The following is a 22028-nucleotide window of genomic DNA, read 5'->3' as shown; positions in this document are numbered from 1 at the left end:
AATTCACTCTAGCCAATATTGGATATTGGAAAACCGAAATACACTGGTTCGAAACCACCATCATACACAACAGTAAGTGTTCTATATCTGTTGGGATATTATAACTCTTCTATAGCTCTGTGTATAGGTATCCCATTAGGCTCAAACATTGAAGGTTCTAGGTTCAATTCCTAGTAAAAGATTTTTGTTGTTGTTGTTGTTGTTGTTGTTGTTGTTGTTGTTGTTGTTGTCCCCATCCCCCAGCTTTGTGTACGTATTTTGCTGTGCAGCTGTGTGAGGTCACATGAGTTACTTTAAGGGAGTAATAAACAAAGAGTGTTATTACAATTATTATTATTATTTTGAAGAATTGATTAAAACAGTGCAGGAGGCCTAACTTTAGTAACTTTTTGATACATAAGTTCTTAAATTGTAACAAGCCTTGGTAACATAAGTGATGGTTTGCTCTGATCTACAGAAAGTATTAACAGATGGTCTAGTGCTGAGAGGATGGTTCACAACAATAACATTGGCTGTATATGGGAAGTTTCCCAAGATTCCCATCAAGGAAGTGCCAAGAGCCACAGAAATAGTAGAGCCCAGCACAACTGCCACAGCTGAGTGGGTGGAACAACATACTCCACAGGTAAATGAGTAGATCAATAGAATTTACCTTGTTTATCTTGTCCAACTTGGACTAAAAGGAGTCCAACAGAGACCTTGTATAACTCAAGAAGAATCAAGGTGCACAGTCTGTACTGTGTATCTTGTGAACTTAAGATGTTGGTGGGTAAGAAAATGTGACACATTGTGGAAATGAAAGGTAACCACAAGGCAAGGTTAATGCTGGAGACATTCTTAAAAAAAAAAAAAAAAAAAAAAAAAAAAAAAAAATGTTGCCCTGTAGGTAATCCAAAATGGTTCTCAAGTACATGATAAGAGGAACTAAGGTAGGCATACTGTGTGTAATACTTACATTAGAGGTACCAGCACTGTTGTTTCCAGAGTTGTCATTATTTTCCTTCTTATTTTTGTTCTTCATAGGAGTGATGTAATCTTCAAGAACTTCAGATTTCTTGTAACCACTTGCTACTCCCACTAGTTCTAAACAGATTCAGAATAGGCACAAATATGTACACATCATACATAGGTAGGTACTTTGTAAGAATATTTTTAAATAGACCTAATGGTCTCTTAAATCTTCAAGAACTTCAGATTTCTTGTAACCACTTGCTACTCCCACTAGTTCTAAACAGATTCAGAATAGGCACAAATATGTACACATACATAGGTAGGTACTTTGTAAGAATATTTTTAAATAGACCTAATGGTCTCTTATTTTTATTATTTTTTTTTTTTCTTCTTTCACAATGAGACTTTCCTGCAGCCTTCCTCTAATAGACTAGCAAATGCGAGGAGAGGGGAGGGAGAAGCATTTGAACCTATCCTATCTGATGAAGATGATATAGAAGATGCTGAGAGCAAACATCAGGTAAGAAAAATAAGTCAGGTGTCACAAATCAGACTGCCCACTTCTGTGGCCAAATAGTCAAGAACACTGACCCTAGCAAATGTTTATTGTGATTATTATGCTTTTCAGAGATGCCATTCTGTTTGAAGTACCTATATAGACATAATTCAGTTAAAAAAAAAAGTACCTAGGTACTTGCTTGAGGGGGAAAAATCTTACAAAGAATATATTCTAATAAGTATCTTAAGTTGGGTTCTAGACAATTGTTAATCTGGGGTACAAAATTGTCTTGAACCCAGCATTAGTATTTACAGGGTGAAAATTTTCTAACCCGATTTTTCCGTTCTTGGATAGGCATGGATGTAAAAGAATGTGCCTTGAAGTAATGTAGTGCTTCATTTAGATTGTCAGCTTTATTTAGGTATACATTTTCTGCCCTACAGACTCCCAAATCGGCCAGAACTCCTGCTAATGTGTCCACGCCTGCTCCTGTAGAATCTGGAGATCCAGTCAGACTATTTGATCCGTTCAGTTTTGATGTGAAGACATTGCCCATCATATTGAAAGATCCATGTCTGACCTCGTTTGAGTGGTACAAGTTGCATCATGAACATCAGGGTCCGGTGCCTGAGGTAAATATCTATCTTGATCAGCTTAACTCCATACATAAAAAGATCATACTTTGGTGTTTTTAGTGGGCATTGTCCTGTTTTCCCATATACTCGTAACCTCTCCTATTCAAATTCCTTTATTCCAGTGATGTGACCTACATATAAAAATTTCAATATGACTTACCGCTAGATTACCAGTCCTAGATGTAACATCAATGGTAACTCGTGGTGACATGGTCGGTGTTCCCGATTGGCTACTTGACTTGCTCACAATATCATCCAACACATCCGGGCTGTACGTATCTACCATATTGTCCTCAGCTCGCACCTCGCGTCCTGCAAAGTCTATAGTGATTTTGCGAGGACCCAGCCTAGAATGGCGCTGTCTATCCAGCTCTTCCTGTTTCTGAGCTATTTTGGCACGTTCTTCCTTGGTCAGCCACACGGAGTTGTCGCAGAAATAATCATGAGCATCGTCAATGACGGTGGTTCTCTTTTCACTGCGGGGGAAAAATACAATAATTGATATGTAATGTCCCCGAAGTCCCTTCTGTTGTGCAAACGCTTGTTTTAATAAAACACATTGATCACACTACATAATTATTGTGATCTTGATCCTGGACAGTACAGTTCAAACTGTAGTCAAACTCACACCCTCCTGTTTACGAGGCAAGTGTTTTGACCACCAAGGCAGGTTACATAAGTAATTTTGAAATTATGATTCCGTTTTCGTAAGAATGAACAACAACACACATCACACAGTTTGTCGGGTTGTGGCAGGTTATATCCTTGTCTTAAAAATTGCTTTTCAAACTGCAAAGTGAGTAGACGTTCGCGCGCTTGTGTTTGGTATCTATAAAAAGGTGAAAAGTGCAAAGGCACATACTTCTTATAGCGCCAGCGCCGTGCATCCCGTAGTATGCCTCTCATGAGATGGGCAATAAAAAACATAATACTTCCTATTTAGGTGCTATACTCACCAGTTTCTATCAAAGTCCACCAGGCGGTCACGATTTTTCAGCGCCTCCTCAAGTCCCTTGATCACTTTCCGATCCATAAGTTTCTGATACAGAGTGTCCCCCTGATCACTTTGTTCAATGAGTCGTCTCTCCTCTCTTGAACACACTAATTCTCCGCAGAACAGACATGGGCCTGAACCTTCCACGGAACACACGATGCGTCCACACTTGAGACAGTTGTTGATCAACTTGTGTTCTGATGCTTGCCTCGTAGCTTGTATGGGAGAAGCCCGAGTCTGGATGAGGGAGACTGGGAGAGGGGTGGGGGAGGCCCCTATTGGAGTGAGGGGAAGAGACCTCGCTCCCCCTCTACCCCTCCTCCTCCGGATGATGATGAAGACGATGGTAAGTACAGGCGTATTTTATTATGTGACTTTTTTCAGTCATCATACGAAGTTGGAGTGACCGAGGAGGGAGAAACAGAGGTCGACCATTATAATCATGCATTAGATTAATTGCTTTTAATCTATCTACTTTAAAGAACAAGCACAAGTCCTCACGATGCAATGGTTGACTGCCAATTAAACGTGGCTAGAGACCATTACCCCGGTGTATGGCTGATACAAAGAGATATATTTTCTGTATCTTATCTGTTTAGGATAAAGTTGGCCCAGAGCGGGAACCGTACCCGCGTCCTAGCGCCTACACAGCAGGTGCTGTCATGAATGCGGACTCTATTTAATTAGGAAAAGGCTAGTAAGAAGAAGAGTTTGTAGGATTGTAAAAAGTGGCTTGATTTTGATTTCAGAATCCGAAATTCATCGCGACAGATTCACTTTGTCCAATCAGAAGAAGAGGAGAAGTAACGAGCACAAATATTCGGATTCCCCTACGTTAGATGAGACGAGGAGAGGGGAGGGAGAAGCATTTGAACCTATCCTATCCGATGAAGATGATATAGAAGATGCTGAGAGCAAACATCAGGTAAGAAACATAAGTCAGGTGTCACAAATCAGACTGCCCACTTCTGTGGCCGAATAGTCAAGAGCACTGACTTTAGTATTTAGACTATTTTGTCAATCTTACTTGCTCTCCGCTGGGCATACTCCTGTATAAACTGTCTGTGTCTTGCATTGCAAACATCCAGTAGGGATTGGAAGTAATGCTCTATATCCAGGGGGTTCTCCATCTCCAAGATGTAGCTGAAACGAAATGTTTAGCCATTTTAAATAAAGTCAATTGAACACATCAGTTTGGTTGTTATACATTAAGAGTTTAACACTCAAATATTGATAATTTTGAGGAACTTTGATGGAAAAAGTGTTCAACCCACTATATTAAAATATTTTTGGTTTTGACTTGTAGAATTCCTTCCAAATACCACAACTTCATTTAGATTGTCAGCTTTATTTAGGTATACATTTTCTGCCCTACAGACTCCTAAATCGGCCAGAACTCCTGCTAATGTGTCCACGCCTGCTCCTGTAGAATCTGGAGATCCAGTCAGACTATTTGATCCGTTCAGTTTTGATGTGAAGACATTGCCCATCATATTGAAAGATCCATGTCTGACCTCGTTTGAGTGGTACAAGTTGCATCATGAACATCAGGGTCCGGTGCCTGAGGTAAATATCTATCTTGATCAGCTTAACTCCATACATAAAAAGCCCAATCTGAGGCTTAGGTGTAGCGGCTAGACAACCATAAAGGAGGGGTTAAGCATCTACGAATCTACGAAAATATCTTGATATCAACAGAAATTGTTGAAATATCTTGATATCAACAGAAATTATTGTAAATGTAGTTTTCAGGACCACATCCACAACAAAAATGAAGAGGAAGCAAAAACCTTACCTTATCAGATCTGGACTGGCAGGGAACTCAATGAGTTCATCAAGCTTTTTCTCAAGCCAAGTTTTTAAAGATTCCATCTTGATTTAAGTAAAAACCATTGACCAAAAAATAAATAGAATATTAGAAAGAAGATGAGTGATAAGATAAGGGGGCTGAGCGAAAATATTTTTATCAAAAACTTGAGCCGCCAGAACAACTTTCATATTTTTTTAAAAATTTAAATTCTCCCGCGCGTAAAATCGTGAAATGTTTTATGTTTGTGAAGATATGTAGGTATAACATCTAAAACCTGTGTATTTGTACTCTAGAAGTCTAGATGGATGTTGCATTCCTCTTCAAGTAAAAAAGTTCCTACTTAGGAGGTGGGTTCAATTTTTTTTTCTTTCCTTGTTTTTAATCCTTATGTTTTATTGCAGGTGGCAATGAAGCAAAGACACAAGCTGGTAGACCTCGTACTCAATTCTAACTTTGACCCTAACAACATTACAGAGGACTGGGTCAATACAGTAGAACATGTTTGTCCTCTCATTCGAACAATCCACTACGTGCATCCAGAAGAACAAAGCCAAGTCCTTAACACTCTAATAGCTTGGGTCAACATAGGTCTGGACTATGACAAAGCCCTGAACCAGGTAGAAGCCAGCTATAAAGTACGACACATCAAGATAGGCGTACGCTTAACTGAAGCTATCCTGAGTCTCGATCAAGATATCAACTATGTACTCCTCACGGAGCATGGTGTTGATAAGAGACTACTACATCTGTTCCAACAGGAATACATGGCGTCGATCAAGATATCAACTATGTACTCCTCACGGAGCATGGTGTTGATAAGAGACTACTGCATCTGTTCCAACAGGAATACATGGCTTTGTCGATCAAGATATCAACTATGTACTCCTCACGGAGCATGGTGTTGATAAGAGACTATTGCATCTGTTCCAACAGGAATACATGGCTTTATCTATCAAGCTTCTGATTATCAAGACATTTGACACATTGCTTGTTAATAGTAAAGTTACTCAGGAGTTCATCAGACGTGGTGGTTACAAGGACCTGCTGGAGATGATAGAATCTAAACAACTCATCCGAGTCAAGTTTGCTCTGAAAAATCTCCTTCACAAAATTCACATGCATGAGACGCTCCAAGACTTGAGTGATATTATCAAGGGAGAGATTCAGGATAAGGAAAGCATGGAGGTGTGTCTGTTACTTCTAGACCAAGTCCTTAGCGGCTACAAACAAATCCCCTACAAGATTATCCAGCCCAAGCGGTTCATACCAGCGGGGTCTCAGTTCGACATTGCCAGTTCTATCCCCGGAGATCTCTACCGAAGTATTTTTCTTTTCTACCGAGAGTTTGGACTGCTGGAGAGTTTCCTGTATTTGCTTACTCTGTCCAATTTATCTCACTACACTTCTGTCATCTCTTACATTGTAGAGTTGCTGAGTATCGTGAGTGAATCTCATGATGGCTTACTGTTTCTGATGCATTACCCTGGTGATGTTACCAACAAGCTACTCAGGATACTGCTAGGTAAGAACAAATTTTAATTAAAGAACAATAGAAAGACAGGGCTTATACAGAACGAAGACAAGTACTTTGCATTGTTGCTGTCCCTGTGCGATATCTACCGAACACCCTATCCCGACCAAATAGCTCATACTACCTCGCAGGATTGTATTGTGGCCATTATAGGTAATATTTTATTTTTAAGAGGTTTGACAGAGGGAACTGTAAACGTAGTCTGGCTGGGTTAAACGTTCTTTTCTACCGAGAGTTTGGACTGCTGGAGAGTTTCCTGTATTTGCTTACTCTGTCCAATTTATCTCACTACACTTCTGTTATCTCTTACATTGTGGAGTTGTTGAGTAGTGTGAGTGAATCTCATGATGGCTTACTGTTCTTGATGCACTACCCTGGTGATGTTACCAACAAGCTACTCAGGATACTGCTAGGTAAGAACAAATTAGAAATCAAGAACAATAGAAAGTTAACAGGTGTTATACTGAGGTGGGGGAGCCACAATCCATACTTGATTTCAAGCAAAGTGAGAGAAACATTTATTAAAAAATACATTCAAATAACGTGGCTGCCAGTCTTTGGTTGGTTGCAGATCACAGTTGCCTTGGTCATCTTCTTAGTAGTTTAGTAGTCACATCTTTTAACCATGTATTGTAATAAATCTATTGTCCACTCCAAACATGCACTATTATGTTTCGATTTTACAGGGTCGTCCAATGAAGAGCCTGAAGAAGGAGAAGATTGTAATAAGCTGTTGGTCACTCTAAACATGCCCTATTATTTTTCCATTTTACAGGGTCGTCCAATGAAGAGCCTGAAGACCCAGAGCACCCTATAGATCATATACCTGGCTTAGATATTCAGTTAGGTATCTCCATAGTGTATCGGATGAAAGTGATTTCACTGCAGAAATCCGTATTATTCCTCTGGGTGCTCGAGTTCAAGCAAACTTTCCAGGAGGTGTGAGATTAGGGTAAAGTATATTGATTTGAATTGAAATACTTTCATCTGGGTTCTATACAATGTTGTGTCATGTGATCTTGAATTCAAGAATACATGACATGTGTCTTTAATACCTGAGAGGAACCTAACTGGCTTAGATATTCAGTTAGGTATCTCCATAGTGTATCGGATGAAAGTGATTTCACTGCTCGATGAGATTCATTACATTACGCTCAACAATCAGGTGGATCCAGATCTGAATGAGATTGTCGATTATCTGAATGAACTCTATTATCTGTCATTTACACACGAAGGTAAGCTTAATGGTATAGAGCTACTTCGACATCACTTGAGTGGAAGGCAACCACTAGGTGAGGTCAACGCCGGAGGCGTTCTCTACCACTTAACACTTAGAGCTCCATTATTATGTGGTAATGAGATTGTCGATTATCTGAATGAACTCTATTATCTGTCATTTACACACGAAGGTAAGCTTAATGGTACCTATAGAGCTACTTCGTCATCACTTGAGTGGAAGGCAACCACTAGGTGAGGTCAACGCCGGAGGCGTTCTCTACCACTTAACACTTGGAGCTCCATTATTCTCAAATTCTCAAATTATATTGAGGATAAAATTCCATACCTCGGCAGGGATTGAACCCACGCCCTCCTGTTTATCAGGTTAACATATTGACCACTACACTACCGAGGCAGGTCTTTTACCTCTAAGTGAATCATCTCCTTGGTTTCAGGCAAGCACGCTATCTCACACGTTCTAACCTCCGACAAGAACATTTCTCTTCTCCTGAAAATCTACAAGTCCAAAGCCGAGGTTGATATCAAACAGAAATCCCCGTCCAAACTTTACATCAGCGATTTGATCAAACTAGCGATCAAATATTCCAATCATGTACCGTTCCTGATCAAATACTCGAACGATCTGATGAATCTGAACAACCAGGATTATCCCGACCTTGTGGAGATAGGGCCTTATCTGAAACCCCTCTATATCAAGGAGATATTCTCCTACGATGATATATTCGAACATGTGGACATACTTAAGAAACATATGGACAACATATGCAACCTGTCAGGTAGGTTTTGTTCCTTCAAGTTTTTAGCATTGAACATGTTTCTATCTTGTACATGAAGCATGCTCTGGTCGAAATGAATCAATACCGGAGTAAGAACATTGAGTTATTTATGTCTAATCTTACGGATATTGAGTAATCAGAATTTTATTGAAAAAGAATTTGATTGAAAAGATCAAGAATAAAACTATGTCGTTCAACCGATCCTCTTATTTTTCTTCATTTCTTTCATCTAACGAAAATTCTGCTAATCTTACGGATATTGAGTAATCAGAATTTTATTGAAAAAGAATTTGATTGAAAAGATCAAGAATAAAACTATGTCGTTCAACCGATTCTCTCATTTTTCTTCATTTCTTTCATCTAACGAAAATTCTGCTGATGTTTCCAGGAGAAGTAATAACCGTGCTTCGCATTCTCAACTACATCAGCGGCAATCATCTGGAAGACGACATTCAGGAGTATAAGCAACTCAAATATAAATATGTCATTCTACAACTCTACTCACTCGATGGCATACACATCCTCACTAGCATATTAACCAAACTGGTTGCCCACTACGAACAAGCATTCGTTCATATGTTCACCAACTGCTACAGCCTGTCAAATACAAATATGTCATTCTACAACTCTACTCACTCGATGGCATACACATCCTCACTAGCATATTAACCAAACTGGTTGCCCACTATGAGCAGGCATTCGTTCATATGTTCACCAACTGCTTTAGTCTTAATACAAATATGTCATTCTACAACTCTACTCACTCGATGGCATACACATCCTCACTAGCATATTAACCAAACTGGTTGCCCACTACGAGCAGGCATTCGTTCATATGTTCACCAACTGCTTTAGTCTGATGAGTGTTATCTCCCTCAGTATTAAACTTCTCGCTAAGATGCTCTACTATGTGATCCAAGCTCGGAATGCGGATTATAAAGACCTAACGTGTGTGGATACTCTGCTCAATATTCATACTCTATGCTATTACATCCCTGTCTCCTCCAATGGGTATGCTGTATGCTTTTTTAAGTAGTCCTTCCATCCACCCCTGGTGGGTGATTGAAAGGGGGCACCTGCCGGCTTTTGCCTCAATCCCCCGTTCATTCCTCCATCCAGTCTACTTACTTTTCTTCTTATTTTTTTCAGATCTTTATTAATTTTTCTTTTCTTACATACAGTGAAAAATCTTACAAACTAATTTGAATGGCTAAGAGGCAGAGCGGTCCAAGTAAAAAAAAGCATTTTGAGATAAATGGAGTCAAAGTTTAAGACTAGTCAAAGTTTAAATCTTTAAATAGAGATAGCCATTTTGTTTTTGCTCTCATTTCAATACAACACTAAAGTCAAGTTCGAGACCAATATAAAAAGTAGATCTTTTCGAGCTCTTTCCAAAGATATAGATAACTGAGAAAGTCAATTTTTGGACTTGGTCCGTTCTGCCTTTTACCCATTCATTTCTCATCATGAGTTCGAGACCAATATAAAAAGTAGATCTTTTCGAGCTCTTTCCAAAGATATAGATAACTCAGAAAGTCAATTTTTGGACTTAGTCCGTTCTGCCTTGTACCCATTCATTTCTCATCATGTTTAAGGTATGCTATAGCGCAGGAGATATGCAAAGATGTGGTGTCTGTATTACTCTCCTATACATTTTTTTTTTTTCATAATGAAGCCATATTTGAGCCCATTTTATTTTGTGTTTTTCTCTCACAGATTCTAGAGAAAGCGTTCAAGGATGAGAAGATAGCCTTCCTATTCAACCAGGATAAGATTAGGGAGTATTTCAACACAGGAGGTGTACGTATTGAGGACGTGGTTGTAGTGAAAGCAAATGGAATCGAAAACCTGGTCAATGTTCCACGGACGTAAGTTATTATTATTAAGAGAATTGATAGAGGGAACTTTAACTGCTAAGGTCTTATCATCCCGAAATCGAGGAAAGATCATTATCCGTTTAGGATAAAATCCACCCCGGGCGAGAATCGAACCCGCGACCTAAATATTAAAACATCTTCTTATCTTTAGTTGTAGTGAAAGCAAATGGAATCGAAAACCTGGTCAATGTTCCACGGACGTAAGTTATTATTATTAAGAGAATTGATAGAGGGAACTGTAACTGCTATGGTCTTATCGTCCCGAAATCGAGGAAAGATCATTATCCGTTTAGGATAAAATCCACCCCGGGCGAGAATCGAACCCGCAACCTAAATATTAAAACATCTTCTTATCTTTGTTTGTTTTCAGTGTAGAGGAAATTGAAAAGTGGATGGAAAAGCCTCAACAAGTGCAAACGTAAACTTTCATCAAATCATCACCAAATAACCTCCCCCTACTCCTTTCCTACTATGTAATCTATGTATTCGTTCAAGATATTGTGTTACTATTTACTATTTTAATGGAAAATCGTCAAGACTGCTCATTTTCTTTCATAAAATTATACTATTGTTCATTCCAAACAGCTTGGAATGTATTTAGATTTATTTTTTAAACAAAGAAATACATTTATTTTTATATTTACATGAAAATCACGGTTTTACGTTCCTTTGAAGGTATGCTGCTTGGCAGTATTTGCAGAGAACTTTGTCACACCCCATAGGTTTCCTGTACAAAGAGGGGATAAATAACCAGATTTACTCTTAAGGGCCGAAAGATAACTTGTGTGGTTCACTCAACCCTATGAGGCTGCTGCCATAAGTGCATATGATTTGCTCAAATTACTTTGAGCTGCAAAATGTATCTTGGGATCCAATTTATCTGAAACAAAATCGAGGAATTAAAAGATTATTTGGATTGGACGACACTGCACCTACGGGAGAACCGACCTCGGCAGGAGTTTGCCTGGTAAGGAAGAGAGAGCGAGTTCGAATCCCTTCAAAGGCAGATAATGATTTACTTGAGGTAGTTTGATCATTTGGCCATAATAATGATGATTGCTGAGATGGACACCCATCCGGAGACCAACCAATTTGCTCTTTAACAAACTTCAATTCTATTAGAAAAAAATCTCCTTTTAGGATTATTGTTGAAAAATAAAAAGAAATTAAAATAATTTCCTCAAGTCTGAAAATAATGAAAAAATCTTACAAATGTTAGGTTTGCCCTTCATAGGAAACTGAATGGCTAGTTCCAGCGGACTCTCACACACGAATACATAGGGAGAATCGTCCACACCATCAGGATATTGCTCTCTATATTCTTCTTGAGGAAGACAATCCACCAGGAGGACACATCCGAGTAGACAGCCAGACGGGAATTTGGTAGGGAAGTTATCTGGAAGAGACAGAAGGTACGTGGTAAATGGCAACAAAAATGAAACGAGAAACGAAAAGTTGAAACCGGGTCAAGTCAATGGAGGGTTTTCGCAACTAAACAGAGGACGAATCTCATCTGTCGAGTATAAACCGAGTAGACAGCCAGACGGGAATTTGGTAGGGAAGTTATCTGGAAGAGACAGAAGGTACGTGGTAAATGGCAACAAAAATGAAACGAAAAACGAAAAGTTGAAACCGGGTCAAGTCAATGGAGGGTTTTCGCAACTAAACAGAGGACGAATTTCATCTGTCGAGTATAAATATGTATGTTTGCCTCGGGCGGAAATCGAACCCGCGATCTAGCGCTTACAAGTTGCAAGGCAGGCCAAAACAGTATCTAGTAAATAATAATAATAATATAAATTTATTTTAAAGGGGCGCTCCCCCTTTAAATACTTTGAATATCAGAGGGAGTTAACAAATAAAGATCTTACCTTCACCATAAACATTCTTGGCTAGTTTTATGTCTTCAGGAGTGGGTTGCTTGGAAGTGGAAGCAATCCATAATTTTCCTCTGTGTGGAGTGTACCAAGTTCTTCCTTCCTCTCTGGAATCAGAAAGAAGACACGAGATCTAGTGTCAAATAGACGGATCGATTATAAGTCACCGGTAGAGATCGTTGTTTCAGGTCACAACTATTTTGAAAATTATTGAAATCCAATAGGTTCTAAAAATTCGAAGTAGAATTATTCGTCAAAGGTGGGTTAACATCTAAAGGCCCGTGAGTTTCATCCGATTTTTTTTCCGAATGTTCTGTAGACAATATAATTTAAATGAGAGTGTTCCCACTACACATGACACGATTTTTCCCCGAACGACAAGTGGGAACGGGCCTTAAGGTGCCAATATGTCATCAGGAATGTAGCCTTATACTCATTATAAAAGTAATTCATAGGAGTAACTCACTTCTTGATTCCTTTGACTAGTAAGGTGGCCCAGGGCTGATGAATACTCAAGCAAGCGCCTACATCCGTCATTTCGAGGAGTCCTCTATCTTGCACTCTGCCCACGAGAGAGTTCTGAGGGAATTTCAGTGATAGAATCCCCTGCTTCCCTGCACCCGTACCACGGCTCAGGATTTTGGACTCCAGCTGTAACATTAGTGAAGACAACTTCAGTAAATACTTGACAAATAAATTGACATAAATTGACATTTTTTTAAGAAGATTAATAGGGGGAACTGTCACTGCTAAGGTCTTATCGTCCGAAGAGAGAAAGAAGAAAGGATAGGAGAAAGCCGAGAACGAACATTATCCGTTCAGGGCGGAAATCGAACCCGCAGCCTAGCGCTTACAAGGCAGACGCGCTGCAAACCAAGCTAACTAGGCTGGCTGTTTTCTGTTTGCATTTTTGATTTGTATCATACTTTGGTGTTTTTAGTGGGAATTGTCCTGTTTTCCCATATACTCGTAACCTCTCCTATTCAAATTCCTTTATTCCAGTGATGTGACCTACATATAAAAATTTCAATATGACTTACCGCTAGATTACCAGTCCTAGATGTAACATCAATGGTAACTCGTGGTGACATGGTCGGTGTTCCCGATTGGCTACTTGACTTGCTCACAATATCATCCAACACATCCGGGCTGTACGTATCTACCATATTGTCCTCAGCTCGCACCTCGCGTCCTGCAAAGTCTATAGTGATTTTGCGAGGACCCAGCCTAGAATGGCGCTGTCTATCCAGCTCTTCCTGTTTCTGAGCTATTTTGGCACGTTCTTCCTTGGTCAGCCACACGGAGTTGTCGCAGAAATAATCATGAGCATCGTCAATGACGGTGGTTCTCTTTTCACTGCGGGGGAAAAATACAATACGGAGTTGTCGCAGAAATAATCATGAGCATCGTCAATGACGGTGGTTCTCTTTTCACTGCGGGGGAAAAATACAATTGATATGTAATGTCCCCGAAGTCCCTTATGTTGTGCAAACGCTTGTTTTACTAAAACACATTGATCACACTATCCTGGACAGTACAGTTCAAACTGTAAAATTGCTTCCCCATTTTGCTTCAGGTGCCAGTGAGTGTCGCTGATGAGCGTTCTGTAGCTACTCATGATTCATTCGAGCAGTCCAAGCTAGGACCAGGGGCTAGCTCGTATCAGAATACTCCAGAGTATGGAGGTAACTTCCAGGAAGAATGGACAGGGCCTCCACCCGAGCCTAGAGAGCCCAGAGAGAGGTATGGTCTTCATAACATATGAACTATTTTGAGAAGAAAAATCAACTACTTTAGAGAAGGTTTTACTATGTAATTTTAATAGGAACTTGGGGGGAGAAAAATCTGTTGTGTGTAAAATGTACCAAAAAATGGCTTTCTTCCACTACTAAGAACCAATTTGGCAAACAAACGAAAGGAAAAAGGTTTTTGTGTGTTTCAAGATCCACCCCATGTAATATGTTCAGGCACACTTTATTTATCAAGGGTCTAGGTTTGCCCTTGGGAGCAATTTAATTTGAAGAAACCATGTGCTGATGCATTTGAAATGAATGACATCTCTCACATTCTCTCCTTAGATTCCCAGAGGTAATATGTTCAGGCACACTTTATTTATCAAGGGTCTAGGTTTGCCCTTGGGAGCAATTTAATTTGAAGAAACCATGTGCTGATGCATATGAAATGAATGACATCTCTCACATTCTCTCCTTAGATTCCCAGATGAGTCTCCCGCTCCCGTCGAGTCTGCCTGGCCGCAATCCAAACATTCCACCCCTCCCCATCCTTCTAGCGATAAGGATCGCGCCCGAGGGCCTCCCCAATCTCCTCCCCAGGATAGAGACACTATAAGAGTTCGGCGGCCTCGTAGCTTGTATGGGAGAAGCCCGAGTCTGGATGAGGGAGACTGGGAGAGGGGTGGGGGAGGCCCCTATTGGAGTGAGGGGAAGAGACCTCGCTCCCCCTCTACCCCTCCTCCTCCGGATGATGATGAAGACGATGGTAAGTACAGGCGTATTTTATTATGTGACTTTTTCAGTCATCATACGAAGTTGGAGTGACCGAGGAGGAAGAAACAGAGGTTGACAATTGGAGTGAGGGGAAGAGACCTCGCTCCCCCTCTACCCCTCCTCCTCCGGATGATGATGAAGACGATGGTAAGTACAGGCGTATTTTACTATGTGACTTTTTTCAGTCATCATACGAAGTTGGAGTGACCGAGGAGGGAGAAACAGAGGTTGACAATCATAATCATGCATTAGATTAATTGCTTTTAATCTATCTACTTTTAAAGAATAAGCACAAGTCCTCACGATGCAATGGTTGACTGCGGTTCAGGACGAGCCAATTAAACGTGGCTAGAGACCATCACCCCGGTGTATGGCTGATACAAAGAGACATATTTTCTGTATCTTATCTGTTTAGGATAAAGTTCGCCCTGAGCCAGTTCGAGACCAATATAAAAAGTAGATCTTTTCGAGCTCTTTCCAAAGATATAGATAACTCAGAAAGTCAATTTTTGGACTTAGTCCGCTCTGCCTTTTACCCATTCATTTCTCATCATATTTAAGGTATGCTATAGCGCAGGAGATATGTAAAGATGTGGTGTCTGTGTTGCTGCAGGGTGAAAATTTTCTAACCCGATTTTTCCGTTCTTGGATAGGCATGGATGTAAAAGAATGTGCCTTGAAGTAATGTAGTGCTTCATATGTGTTGCTGTCCTATACATTGCCCGTGACGACAGAGGGGGATGAGAAGGATGCTTTGTACAATAGTCTATGGTCACGCATGATGACCAGTGTCATCAAGTATGTCACCAATTCCCCTCATCTGTTTATACCTGGTGAGTATTTGGTAATACTTTTTTTTCATGTTTTAGCAATAGGTACACCTGGGTCATGGTCTCCATAATAATCGTGCTAACGTACGTATTTATTCTTCTTCTTCTTTTTCTTCTCCTTCGCCTTTTCCCATGTTCAGATGGGGTTGGCGTTGGTCGTCGGCCTCTCAATCAGCTTTAGAGTGATCACTTTGAGGCCAACTGGTTTTAGCTAAACAAAATTTTCCGAGTGGGATGCCCTTCGCACTCAACCTTCGCTATTGATATAGAGTGAGGAAATTTGGGCTAGTCTTCTCCCTGTTTATAGTCCCCTAGCTAGACGCTGATCTACTTTCTGTTTATAGTCCCTCAGCCAGACTAAATGTACGTATTTATACTGTTGGCAAATCCAAAATGTCATTTAATTATCTTTTATACTGCTCAGGTCACGCATGATGACCAGTGTCATCAAGTATGTCACCAATTCCCCTCATCTGTTTATACCTGGTGAGTATTTGGTAATACTTTTTTTATGTTTTTAGCCATAGGTACACCTGGGTCATGGTCTCCATAATAATCGTGCTAACGTACTTATTTATACTGTTGGCAAATCCAAAATGTCATTTAATTATCTTTTATACTGCTCAAATAGTACTAAACAGTCCCTTTAACCCAGCAGTAGGCTACCGCCATTATTGTGGTCAATTTCTCATACAATGTTGAGAATTCCATACCTCGGCTGGGATTGAACCCACGCCCTCTTAATTACCAGGCGAGCTTCCTGGCCAAGCCATGTTTAATTGGCTCGTCCTGACCTGGTGTAATCATGTTGGGTATTTACTTGAGATTATTTTTTTCGACTTATTGGCCCTGGCCTTATAAATTGAGTGTGCCTCAAGGTATGTGATGTCAGAATTCCATACCTCGGCTGGGATTGAACCCACGCCCTCTTAATTACCAGGCGAGCTTCTTGGCCAAGCCATGTTTAATTGGCTCGTCCTGACCTGGTGTAATCATGTTGGGTATTTACTTGAGATTATTTTTTTCAACTTATTTGGACCAGCCTTGGCCAAGCCATGTTTAATTGGCTCGTCCTGACCTGGTGTAATCATGTTGGGTATTTACTTGAGATTATTTTTTTCAACTTATTGGGCCCGGCCTTATAAATTGAGTGTGCCTCAAGGTATGTGATGTGTCCCAAGTACCACGACTTATGCTAACTCCTTGTCCTAATATATTCCAGGTTTGTGTATTCTATCGGAAATGCTGCCTCTTCCATTGCCCATACAAAGCCCCCACGAGCTTAGTCAGGATGAAATCACACGATGTGTTAATTGGCGCAAGCTATGGTGTGCTCATCTTCATCCTGTGTCCTCATACCTTCAGGTAATAACTAATAGTCAGGATGAAATCACACGGTGTGTTAATTGGCGCAAGCTATGGTGTGCTCATCTTCATCCGGTGTCCTTGCACCTTCAGGTAATACATATAACAAGTTGAAGAAAAAAAAAAAGATTGTACCTTCGAACCGCTTTCGCATTACTTCAAGGCACATACTTTTACATCCATGCCTATCCGAGAACGGAAAATTTCGGTCAGAAAATGTCCGCCCTGCCCGGGATTTGAACCCAGCACCTCCAGGTTGAGAGTCAGTGCTCTTGACCACTCGGCCATGGAGGTGTACTGTGTGTGTTATGTGTATTAATACGATAATTTGATTTGATGAATCCTCGCTTTTGGTTCTCAGGAAATGATCATAACTCTGAGCGGCTCTAGTTATCAGCCTATTCTACAACTGCTGCGTCGTGTTTGTATACAACTGAGTGACTTGGCCGCCCCTACAGCATTACTTGTCACCAAGAGCATTCTAGATACCATCATATCTAATTTACCTGGTAATTTTGAAATTGTTTTTCTCGAAGATTTTAACTCCTTAGTATGTAGACCAGCTTAGTCTGGCTGGGGGACTTTAAAGAGGGAGTATACCAGCCTGAATTTCCCTTGCTAAAGAATTAGCCAAGGTACTCCTTAGTATGTAGACCAGCTTAGTCTGGCTGGGGGACTTTAAAGAGGGAGTATACCAGCCTGAATTTCCCTTGCTAAAGAATTAGTCAAGGTTGAGCACGAAGGGCATCCACTTGTAAAATTTGTAGCCAAAACCAAATGTCAGCCCAAAAGCCTAGACCAGCTTAGTCTGGCTGGGGGACTTTAAAGAGGGAGTATACCAGCCTGAATTTCCCTTGCTAAAGAATTAGCCAAGGTTGAGCAATGAGCACGAAGGGCATCCACTTGTAAAATTTGTAGCCAAAACCAAATGTCAGCCCAAAAGCGATCACCCTAGGGCTGATTGAGGGCTGACGAAAAACGCCGACCCCGTCTGTACACAGGGAAAGGCAAAGAAAAAGAAGACCAAGTGGGGAAGGACACCTGTGACAATCATTTAGAACAGCATTTAAAATTCATTATCACCCTAGGGCTGATTGAGGGCTGACGAAAAACGCCGACCCCGTCTGTACACAGGGAAAGGCAAAGAAAAAGAAGACCAAGTGAGGAAGGACACCTGTGACAATCATTTAGAACAGCATTTAAAATTAATTTATTAATTTTTTACTTGCCTTTCTTTTTCAGAGGAGAATTCTCCGTGTACAAATCACACGGCTCGGCTTCTCCATTTCCTAGCCTACCTCATTTCTCATCCGAGCATCAAAATGTCCTTCCTCCATCTGGTCACTAAGACTAATCCGAATAAGAACGAAGACAAGTACTTTGCATTGTTGCTGTCCCTGTGTGATATCTACCGAACACCCTATCCCGACCAAATAGCTCATACTACCTCGAGAACGAAGACAAGTACTTTGCATTGTTGCTGTCCCTGTGCGATATCTACCGAACACCCTATCCCGACCAAATAGCTCATACTACCTCACAGGATTGTATTGTGGCCATTATAGGTAAGATTTTATTTTTAAGAGGTTTGACAGAGGGAACTGTAAACGTAGTCTGGCTGGGTTAAACAGGGAGTAGACCAGCTTAGTCTGGCTGAGGGACTTTAAACAGGGATTATACCAGTCTGAATTTCTCTTGCTAAGTAAAAAGCAGAAGGTTGAGTGCGAAGGGCAATACTCGTAAAATTTGTAGCCAAAACCAAATGTCAGCCCAGAGCAATCACCCTAGTTAGGGCTGATTGAGAGGCTGGCGAAAAACGCCGACCCCGTCTGTACACGGGGAAAGGCGAAGAAAAAGAAGAAGAGAGGTAAACTCTATTGCCAGGCTATCTTGAATCTTTTTCATTGGACCCCAACAGTATAAACACAGGAAATTCTTACATATTTTTGAGAGTTCTATATTCACGGTATATTCTATATTTACAGGAACTTTGGTTGATACCAGTATCTGTCTTCACCCTCCTCCCTCTCACGCCCAGCTGAGTGTGTACGTAGCGAATGCTCTCCCCTATAAAGACACCCTCATCAATATTGTAGAGATGCTGATAGACCATATGAATAATCCATTGCATAGCTATTCAACCTTGCTACCCACTCTACGTACACTGCTCCTTATATCTGAGAACGATATTGGATTCTATCATATCAAAAGGTAAGCATTTTGGCATCTAATCCTTACAAGGTAGGAGACGGTCTATGTAATGGTATTAGTATCCTTACTTAGGTATATCCCTAACACCTACGTAATCTTCTTCCAGCTGTGTTGAATTCAAGAAGGATCCACTGTTCAACCTGTGCACTAAACTAAACTCCTCCTTCGGCAAAGATACCACTTCGGGATTCTATCATATCAAAAGGTAAGCATTTTGGCATCTAATCCTTACAAGGTAGGAGACGGTCTATGTAATGGTATTAGTATCCTTACAAGGTAGGACACGGTCCATGTAATGGTATTAGTATCCTTACAAGGTAGGACACGGTCTATGTAATGGTATTAGTATCCTTACTTAGGTATATTCCTAACACCTACGCAATCTTCTTCCAGCTGTGTTGAATTCAAGAAGGATCCACTGTTCAACCTGTGCACTAAACTAACTTCCTCCTTCGGCAAAGATACCACTTCAGAATACCTCAACTCTTTGTCCTCTCTCCTGGAATTGATCAGGGACCTTCTAACTGTACCGCCACCATCGGGATTGAACCTGCGAACCCTCAGTATAGGAGCCCAGGACTTGACCCGTCTGCTGTTGTGGAACGAGGGACATCCGCTCAAATGTTTACTGTCTGCCATGCAGGTAATGTTGATATTTAATTCGAAGTTTTAGTGTAAAGGGACATACACTGGGACACTTTAGTCGCTGAAATTTCAATCAGCTTCTCAAATTGTCCTCACAAGTCAGTATAACGTGCAACGTACACCATGATATACGATATACGACAATGAAGAAGAAAGGGGACACTTTAGTCGCTGAAATTTCAATCAGCTTCTCAAATTGTCCTCACAAGTCTGAGTATAACGTGCAACGTACACCATGATATACTTATACGACAATGAAGAAGAAAGCTCTTTTTTGTGTTTAACCTAACCTGGGACACTTTAGTCGCTGAAATTTCAATCAGCTTCTCAAATTGTCCTCACAAGTCTGAGTATAACGTGCAACGTACACCATGATATACGACAATGAAGAAGAAAGCTCTTTTTTTTGTGTTTAACCTAACCCTTCTCTGGGAACTAGTGCATCCACCGTAATAACGATAGATAATCTTGTTATTGATTTCCAGGAACAGAAGGATCCAGATGAGCTCATAGTACCGTTGCGAGATAATCTAACAGGACTAGTCAAACTTCTGGATGAGACCATGGCAAAGAAGTGAGCTTTTACCCTCGGTTTCGATGATCAAAAGCCTTCAAGTTATTATGGTACTTGTTCAGGAGTCATGTCAATAGAAATTTGCTACGAAAAGGAGATGTCACAAATGAGCAGTGACCAGTGTTATTATAGGGCTAGGTTAAATACAAAAAGGAGCTTTCTTTTTCATTATCATGACTTCTTAATAACCAAATTTTTACTCCCTCTAGAAACATTGCCAAAATTGACTTATGTGGTACTAAAGTTCAGATGACAATATTTTATATAATTTATGTCTTTCATTTACATTTTACAGATACTATGGCAATGAAACATCATCAAATTTTCTGATTGATAAGTCAACTCCTCAAACAGAAAACAAGTGTAATCAAAATGAAGAAGAACCTACCAAAGTTAAGAAAAGGAAGAAAAGAGATATTGATGTAAATGGTTTACCTAATAATGAATGTAATTTTATAACAGAAGATGAAGTCTGTGATACCACTTTACTCAGTAAGAAAAAGAAATCAAAAGAAAAACAGTGTGATGATGATACCTGTGAAGATAATAATACACAAGATGCTGTATGTACAAATGTTGAAAACAGTCGTCCCAAAAGAAAGAAGTCTAAAACCTGTGAAATTAGTGAAGAGATTAATGATGAAAGTTCAATTAAAAAGAAGAAAAAGAAGTCACTCACTGTGGACAATAGGAACATTGAAGATGAGTGTGCTACCCAAGAAAATATAGTTAAACCAGAATCAACTGAACAGGATACAAGAGAAAATGGATTAAACAACATAGAAAGTATAGAAAATACATCTAAAAAACAAAAGTCAAACAAACATCCACTAAGTAATGAATTAGTAGCTACCAATGTTACAGAAAGTCCTTCTCAAAAGAAAAAGAAAAGGAAATCTGGTATAGATTCAAATGAAATTTCAACTGAAGAAAATCTAAATACTAAATCACAGGAATTTACTAAAAACAAAATTGATGAAGCACATGATAAATTAAGTAATAAAACAAGCAAAAGAAAATCAGAAAAGATCAGTACCAGTGTTGACCGTGAAGAAAGCAAAAAAGATCTAGAGCAAAATGATGTCCCTAGAGATAGGATGAAAAAGCAAACCTTAGAGGTCCCTGCTGCTATTGAGAAAGATTGTCCTATCAAACCTGTTTCAAATGTGGAGATTGATGGAGGAAAATTCAAGAAGATGAGAACTGATGAGAATACAAATGCCATTTCCAATAAGACCAAAATTGACAATAATAATAGTGAGATCAAGAAGGTAGAAAGTAAATCAGATGAGACTTCTAAGAAAGGAAAGAAAAGATTCAGGCAACGTGCAAGGTATAAGAACAAACCCAAGAATGAGGAAAATAAAGATGAAGGAAATAAGCCAGAGGAAGAAGACAAAGAAGATGAAAGTAGTGAAGAAGAACATGATAAAGAAAACACAAATGATCTTGGAGGATTTCAAGTTATAGGCAATTTGGAGTTTCAGAAGAAGAAAAAGGTAAAGTATGGTTAGGAAAATATATTCTTTTACTAGAGGATTTCAAGTTATAGGCAATTTGGAGTTTCAGAAGAAGAAAAAGGTAAAGTATGGTTAGGAAAATATATTCTTTTACTAGAAAAAAAATAAAAAAATACAATAGGTAGGTACTTGTTGTTTTGAAAAACTTAAAATTATATTAAGTACCTATGAGTGTCATGCAAAGTTA

At 39.8% G+C, this 22028-nt stretch overlaps 2 protein-coding genes and 2 long non-coding RNA genes across 4 annotated transcripts in view; 3 read left to right on the top strand and 1 right to left on the bottom strand.

Annotated features, from left to right (window-relative positions):
• The first annotated feature begins 1391 nt into the window (after positions 1-1391).
• LOC113469482 lies at positions 1392-2063 on the top strand. Its single transcript, XR_003392880.1, has 2 exons — positions 1392-1471; positions 1894-2063. It is a non-coding gene; the product is annotated as an uncharacterized LOC113469482 (long non-coding RNA).
• A 125-nt stretch (positions 2064-2188) lies between these two features.
• LOC113469480 (activating signal cointegrator 1) lies at positions 2189-3286 on the bottom strand (the record flags this gene model as incomplete). The annotated part of the gene is made up of 2 exons (XM_026827239.1): positions 2189-2561; positions 3042-3286. Coding segments are annotated over 2 exons (618 nt in total), but the record flags the coding sequence as incomplete, so codon positions are not given.
• Positions 3287-3292: 6 nt separating this feature from the next.
• LOC103514199 (protein virilizer homolog) overlaps positions 3293-22028 on the top strand; it is a gene marked incomplete at its 5' end in the record, with an annotated part of 29423 nt that continues 10687 nt past the window's right edge. Inside the window, 22 exon segments of the mRNA XM_026827238.1 lie at positions 3293-3425; positions 3829-4004; positions 4457-4645; positions 5291-5693; positions 5734-6411; positions 6654-6833; positions 7196-7267; positions 7512-7655; positions 8094-8435; positions 8824-9035; positions 9038-9150; positions 9279-9446; positions 15258-15297; positions 15397-15529; positions 16749-16891; positions 17253-17400; positions 18134-18346; positions 18349-18456; positions 18877-19102; positions 19496-19745; positions 20233-20321; positions 20617-21820. Coding sequence (XP_026683039.1) covers positions 3293-3425; positions 3829-4004; positions 4457-4645; positions 5291-5693; positions 5734-6411; positions 6654-6833; positions 7196-7267; positions 7512-7655; positions 8094-8435; positions 8824-9035; positions 9038-9150; positions 9279-9446; positions 15258-15297; positions 15397-15529; positions 16749-16891; positions 17253-17400; positions 18134-18346; positions 18349-18456; positions 18877-19102; positions 19496-19745; positions 20233-20321; positions 20617-21820 — 5364 coding nt within the window.
• Positions 10449-10963, top strand: LOC113469481. The gene is made up of 2 exons (XR_003392879.1): positions 10449-10512; positions 10683-10963. It is a non-coding gene; the product is annotated as an uncharacterized LOC113469481 (long non-coding RNA).

The sequence above is a fragment of the Diaphorina citri genome, unplaced genomic scaffold (assembly GCF_000475195.1).
Source record: "Diaphorina citri unplaced genomic scaffold, Diaci psyllid genome assembly version 1.1 scaffold1100, whole genome shotgun sequence".
NCBI lineage: Eukaryota > Metazoa > Arthropoda > Insecta > Hemiptera > Psyllidae > Diaphorina > Diaphorina citri.
This window is presented reverse-complemented; position numbering and strand designations above follow the sequence as displayed.